The sequence below is a fragment of the Monomorium pharaonis genome, chromosome 10 (genome assembly GCF_013373865.1).
Source record: "Monomorium pharaonis isolate MP-MQ-018 chromosome 10, ASM1337386v2, whole genome shotgun sequence".
NCBI classification, from domain to species: domain Eukaryota; kingdom Metazoa; phylum Arthropoda; class Insecta; order Hymenoptera; family Formicidae; genus Monomorium; species Monomorium pharaonis.
Window position 1 is genome coordinate 1891372 of NC_050476.1, and position 7158 is coordinate 1898529.

A 7158-nucleotide genomic window follows, 5' to 3' on the forward strand; every position below is an offset into this window, starting at 1 on the left:
AACAGATGTCGCGACATGTAAATTTATCACGTGGACAATGGAATTAATTATCTGACAAAAATATATTGGGTAGCAGTAGCATGTGATGGCATGGCGAGCATGTGGAAATTGTGGCATGTGAGAGTAACCGGCGTGTTTTGTATTAGTGATCGACAAATATAAATCGCAACAGCAGAAGCAGAAAAATGAAAGGAATTTCGAAGGTATAACAAGTTTCATTACTGTATTTTATTCATTTGGCGAGACATAAAGTTAAGCGGAAGAAAACTGAAGAGACCTTTATTTCTATAACCTTCTCAGAAATTTGCATTTCTAAAACATTAATTAAAAATATTTTTTTAATTTAAATTACACATTAATGTACTTATATATTAATTTAAATATATTTTTTAATGTATGGGTGTGTAATAATATATAATATGCTTTTACAATTGTTATTTAAAGTGAAAATTTATAACCACTTGTTATAAATTAATATATTTATATTGCAGTACACTTATATATATTTTAATTTATAAATATTATTTCTTTTTCTCTTTTCTCTTCTCTCCTCTCCTCTCCTCTCCCCCCCCCTCTCTCTCTCTCTCTCTCTCTTTCTCTTTCTCTCTTGATATTCGTATAACATTTGTATCAAGAGAAATAAAAGACAGATTATTTGATAATTTTAGTCAAGCAAGGCAAAAAGCAATGGGCGCAAGGACAGCTATACCATTGAGAATGAAGACTCAATGAATTCTGATTCCAATAATGAAAGTGCAGTGAATTCAGCAGTTGACAATGAGAATTCAATGGATGCTGAAACCGATCTGAGTGCTGATTATTTGATGGAAAATATGTTTGAAAATCCTGAATTTGATATTGCAAACTTAATGGCAGATGCATATGATAAAGAAGGTAAAATAGAATTGGATAATTATGAGACTGAATCTCTTGAGATGAATCAGGAAAAGAAGAAAAAGAAAGTCACGGATGAATTAACCGAGGTAATGCCTAAGAAAAAGAAGAAATTTGAAAACAACCTTTACAAGCAGCCAACGGTTGAAGAACTCAGTCAGCTTAGGGAAACTGAGAATTTGTTTCATTCAAATTTGTTTCGACTTCAAATTGAGGAGGTTCTCAATGAAATGAGGCTCAAAGATAAATATAAAGTGTTATTTGAGATTTGGTTCGATAAGTTGAAAGCAGCAATTGAATCTATTGAAGCAACTGAAGAAGTTCCGGTCAGTATATATAACTGAACTGTAAGATACGAGTCAATAAAATTATGTTTGATCTATTGTATCGATTTATTTCAGCTTGTAGATAATAATTTGGATGATAAAATAGGTGTTCACATTCCCATACCAGATGTACCAAATGAAACTAAGGGTGTTTTTAAGTTTTTAAAACCATCCAATGTTAGAGTAGTTGGATCTTATGAATCAGGATGTATTCTCGGATCTACCGTCACCGTAGACGTAATGGTGGAGATGCCGGCCAGTTTATTCTGGAAGCAGGATTATTCGAATTATGTGTATTTTAAAAAGAGAGCGATATACTTGGCATTTATAGCATCGATTATAGGAAGCGATATTGCAGAGAGCAAGAGATTTATTGGTGATAATCTAAGACCTTTGTTGAAACTTCGACCAACTGGAAAATTGAACAAAAAAGTGAACGTAGTAATACATGTTTCCACTCAAGAAACTAGTTTTAAGTTAAATAGATTTTTACCAGAGAAAAATAGCATTAGACCTAATTGGTACTTTGACGAGAAGTCTTTGGAAAATAGTAAGTTTATATGCTCATTTAATTAATATAAATTTATAAATTTAGAATTGTATGTAGTAGAAAAAGCAGCTTTGTAATTATAAGATTTTTTAATATGTTTGATTATGCATTAAAATTAAATTTAATGAGCAGAGAACCAATCATATTAGAATAATCAGAGAAAAATCTTGTAACAGTAATACTGCTTTTTCTTCTAAAATTATAATATTTTTATCTTACTTATTAATATTTTTGCCCACAGCATCTTTACCACCCACTCCACACTACAATTCTCTGATACTACATGACTTAATAATGTCGAGGACAAATTCCGAAATTGGGCAATTAATAAAAGAGTATCCAAATTTGAGGGATGGTATAATTTTGCTGAAAATATGGTTGTGTCAGCGTGAACTGAATAAGGGACAAGATGGCTTTACTAATCACATCATTACTATGTTTGTAATCTATTTACTGCGTGAGAAAAAACTCAACACTTTCATGAGCAGCTATCAGATTGTACGAAATGTTTGGATTTGCTTAGGTCTCTTGGAAAGTTAATTAAATTGTGCTCTATTTTTTGTCTTATTTGAGATACTAATTGTATTGATTTGAAATAGCACAGGGAAATTGGTGCGAGAACGGAATTACCATGTGCGAGGATAAGGATAATCAGAAACAGGTCTCACATTATCACAATTATTATGACTGTGTTTTTCTTGATACTACCGGATACCACAACTTCGCGGCGAATCTATCGAAGGATACCTTTTCATGGGTACAGAGAGAAGCAGCGTTGTGCCTAAAACATTTGGACAATATACATGTAGATAGCTTTCAAGCACTTTTTATGCAAAAAGTACCATTTCATAGAGCGTTTGATCATATTTTATGGTAATTTTTCTAGATTATTAGTATTATTTTCTGTATTGATAGTGTCAAATTTATTTTAATAACTTATTATTTGTGTTTGTATGTGTGTGTTTGTAGTTTTGAGAATGAGACAGTTTTAGGAAAAATGGTTAGAAATGAATCCAGCATGGACAACAAACTTAATTATGGACCTGACAAACGTAGTCAGGCGATTAAGATACTTTTTAAAGTTCTAAAAAGAGGTTTAGGAGATAGAATTAATCAATTATGTGTATTACCTAATATATATAAAGAATGGGAATGCACCGAGCACATGCCAGATAATATTGGAAAGCTTATTATTGGATTAGAATTAAATCCTGAAACATGTTTTAATATTGTGGACAAAGGACCTGAAGCTAATTTACCAGAAGTAAGTTATGAAACAATATTTTTATACAATAGCAAAATAGAGAATTTGACAATTATATTATAAAATATAATAATAAATATTTATTTTTAATTAATATTAATATTATCATATTATTACATATCACACAAGATAAAAAACTTTGTATTTTGCAGGCAGCTGATTTTAGAAATTTTTGGGGCGTGAAGTCTGAATTACGTCGATTTAAAGATGGAGCCATTCGTGAGGCTGTAATTTGGTCAAAAGGCAAATCTCTCACGGACAAAAGAATAATATGCAAGAAAATAATAGTGTATCTGTTAAAAACAAAATTTAATATCTTTAGAAAACAATATTTGTATGTCGCGGATCAAATGGAAGATTTGTTAAAGTTGCATAAAGTAATTTATCTAATTACTTTAACTTAATCGATTAAAGTAATTTGTTTTTTCAATTACTGTTACTTTCTTGAAATTTTATTTAATTTATGATTATATACTTTTAGTACAAAATAACGCATTTCGTATATGGAACTGGTGAAGAAGCTACATTGAAGGTTCTACAAGCTTTTAACACCTTAGAAAAGAATTTAATGTCGCTAAATGATATGCCTTTGACGATAAACGGTGTACAAGGCTCGAGTCCAGTTTTTCGATACGCAGAAGTCTTTCCACCGCTTGCTACTGTTCATCGGAAAACTGATGGTATCACCGAGGAACACAAGAATTGCTTGAGTCTTTCAAAAAAAATAGTAAAATGTCCTATGTATGTTCACGCGCTCGATGCGACGTTACAGTTATCGATTAGTGGAAAATGGCCTGAGGAATTGAAAGCCATTAGGAAGACAAAGGCAGCATTTTACATACAAATCGCGGAATGTCTTAGGGCGCAGCATGATGTGACAGTTCAGGCCAATCCTTCTTGTGTAGATGTGTATCAGGTTAATATAATAAATTTTATTTTGTGATAATATAATATTTGTAATAATAATTACATTTTAAGTAAAAATGTTCTATAATATTACTTTTATAACTGTACATTTTTTCTTAAAAATATAAAGTTTTTTTTTATTAGGACGGATTTGTTTTTCGATTAAGAATAGCGCATCAAAAAGAAATTGCTTTGATGAAACAAATCAACGAAGACGGAGTAATTAAGTACAGGGACAATGAAGAATCCATTGAATTGGAAAACAAACTGTTTCATTTACCCAAATTAAGCAGCGCCTTGCATGGGTGAGAATTTATGAATGTGATTCTTATTGGGATAATTCGTATAAGACTTTAAGAGTATATCTTTTGAAAGTAACACTTTTCTGAATGAGAATTTTTGTCTCGTATTTAATTATATTATCAATAGGATAAGTCTTAGATTTTAATAATTAAAAACATTAAAATTGTAAATTATATAAAAATGATTAATATAAAAATCATTTTATATAAACTTGAGATTTCATATATAATACTATTATAATAAATATTTTACTCAATTTACGGCTTGCAATCGGCTCTTGAAGATTAAATAAGAAATATGTTTGCATAATAATTTTGATATAATCAGATGCAACAAATAAGAAAAACATTTTGTGTGTGTGTGTGTGTGTGTCTGGTGTGTAGAGCTCATATATAGTATATATATATATATTATATTTTCAATTTTCATTCTTTTAGATTACATTCTCAACAACCATCATTTGGTCCTGCTTGCTGTTTGGCGAAACGCTGGTTATCGGCGCAACTATTAGATGATACTCATATACCAGGAGTTGTAATTGAATTGCTCATGGCATCACTGTATCTAGCACCAAAGCCGTACAAGCCAGCTCAGACACCACAAATGGCATTTCTACGATTTCTGGAAGTTATTGCTAGAGCTCATTGGAATACAGATCCCATCATTGTCAATTTCAATTGCGAGATGACCAGTAAGTCAACGTCTTAATATATTTATTTATTTTTTAATTCAACTGTAAATTTCAGCAAAATTTCATGCATGAAATAATCAGTTGAAATCGAAATAACAAATTGATACTGAAATCAGAGTTGTGTTTCTATTGAGATGTATAAAGAAGATAATGAGATGTATAAAGAAGATAAATAAAAATATTCTTACTTTAAATTTATCTATACTATCTCTTCTGATCTTAAGAAAATTGATATGTAAATATATTACGTAACAAAATAATGTTAAATTTTACAGATGAAGAAATTGTTGCCGTAGAAACGTTATTTAGTACTGCTCGCAATGCTCTACCAGCTTTATTTATATCTACTCCTTACGATCAGCAAAAATCCTTGTGGACTAGAAAAGTGCCGTCGCAATTGATTTTAAATCGTATGAGTACGCTAGCGAAAGAATCGCTGAAATTATTCGATGACTCGTTGTTCAATAACACGATTCTGGATGTAAAACCCATGTTCCGTCCTCCTCTCTCGGAATATGATTGTTTGTTACATCTAAAATCGAATATGATTCCTAGAAGATTGCAGGCAATCGATGTATCCAGCAAAGCAAAAATTGTAGATTTACATCCATATAAAACTCACTTGCTTCAAAAAATTCCGATTGTAAACTTTGATCCTGTGCAATGTTTCTTAAAAGATTTAAGAGTAAGTATCACCGGATAACTTATTGATAAAAATAAATAAAAATAAACTGTAATTGTTAACAATTAAATTAACTGTCAATTTCATTGAATTGCATCAATGCTTTGAAGAAAAACATAATTCATTATGCGATTTAACTGTTGGTTGTCTAAATTATATATATATTTTTTTAATTTTCAGGAGAGTTATGGAGATTATGCCTTGTTTTTCCATGATACTTATGGCGGTATGGTGATCGGGGTTCTGTTTAAACCTACTGTCCTCGAGCGAAAAGATTTTAAAGTGTCAGACGTTAATTGCAGAAAACTTGACACCGATGGTAAACTTGTTTTAAACATCTCAACCATGATTGAAGATTTTTACATTCTAGGAAGAGGTATTATACGCAAGATTGATATTCCAAACAAAAGTTTGTCTTTAATGACGTCAGAGTCAGCTCTGATTATGTAGTATGATCTCGATATCTGTAAAAATAACTGAAATTACTTTTGTCTTTAATTTTTTTAACGTCTTTCCTTTTTTTTTACTTTTTGTATCAGAATTAACTACATCATTATTAGTTTGTATGTTATCTTGTTTCTTCGGCATGCCTTAATATATAATTATTTGTCACTTTTATTATGTATAACAGGATGATCAATAGTAAACTTCCTTGCTTTTAGTTTCATAATATTATAAAATATTGTTTGAGTTAAATAATAATCGTCGTATGTATAAAATATATTTGTATAATATATAGTATTATTTTGTATGAATTTGAGGAGTTTCTTTTCCTTTATCCTAGAACATGTATTTAACACTCAATTTCACGACCTACTGACCAGAATAATTATGTCATAAAACAGATTTATTTTTAATTGCTTCTCTCTGTAATTCAAGGTCGAATTTTGCTGCGTATCAAACGAAATGCGGATGGCGTTTTTAACATAATCATATATTTCAAAAGCCTAAATGATGCATTTTTGTTTTAAATATTGGATTAAAATAGCAAATAATAAATTAATAGTTATTGAAGCTTACAAATTTATATATCAGAATAAATTAAGATATATTAAATTATGTCAAATTACATTTAAATGTTGTGTAAATTATAAAAACAAAAATTAATAATTTCTTACGGTTGAAAATATATTTTGTTTTTAACAATTATTACATATTTAGCATTTGTTGAACATACTTTCCTATATAAGTATTAGATGGACAGATAATAGATAACACTTATCACAAAAAATCTGATGATTGCGATTGATAATATTGTTGATAGGATAAGACTTATCATTAAATACATCAATAATTGCAGTTCAATCCTTATACGATTTATGCTTCTAACTTGCATGGTGCTACTATCTTTTATCTCGTGATAATATATAAATTTTTTACATATTTTAGATTATAATTTTTTAAATAAAGACGCATAAATTGAGAGGATTTAATTTTTATCCGTTTCCTTCAATTCATGATTTTTTCTAAAGCATTTTCTCAATCTGTACATTATTTACCTGGAATTATGATGTTAAAAGCAATGCAAACAAAAGTAATGGC

General features: G+C 29.6%; 1 protein-coding gene across 1 annotated transcript; it reads left to right on the forward strand.

Annotated features, from left to right (window-relative positions):
• Nucleotides 1-64: 64 nt before the first annotated feature.
• Nucleotides 65-6371, forward strand: LOC105832155 (nucleolar protein 6). Its single transcript, XM_012672868.3, has 12 exons — nucleotides 65-203; nucleotides 669-1220; nucleotides 1296-1770; nucleotides 2012-2293; nucleotides 2370-2643; nucleotides 2740-3034; nucleotides 3187-3411; nucleotides 3516-3950; nucleotides 4085-4245; nucleotides 4681-4934; nucleotides 5210-5619; nucleotides 5797-6371. Exons 1-12 carry the CDS (start codon nucleotides 186-188, stop codon nucleotides 6064-6066), a joined length of 3651 nt encoding a protein of 1216 aa, XP_012528322.1. The 5' UTR covers nucleotides 65-185; the 3' UTR covers nucleotides 6067-6371.
• Nucleotides 6372-7158: the final 787 nt, after the last annotated feature.

Excerpts from the sequence above, each read along its gene's own strand:
- LOC105832155 (XM_012672868.3), top strand. Across the intron at positions 1,221-1,295 it reads AAGCAACTGAAGAAGTTCCG|CTTGTAGATAATAATTTGGA; the intron begins GTCAGTATATAT and ends GATTTATTTCAG. Across the intron at positions 3,412-3,515 it reads ATTTGTTAAAGTTGCATAAA|TACAAAATAACGCATTTCGT; the intron begins GTAATTTATCTA and ends ATATACTTTTAG.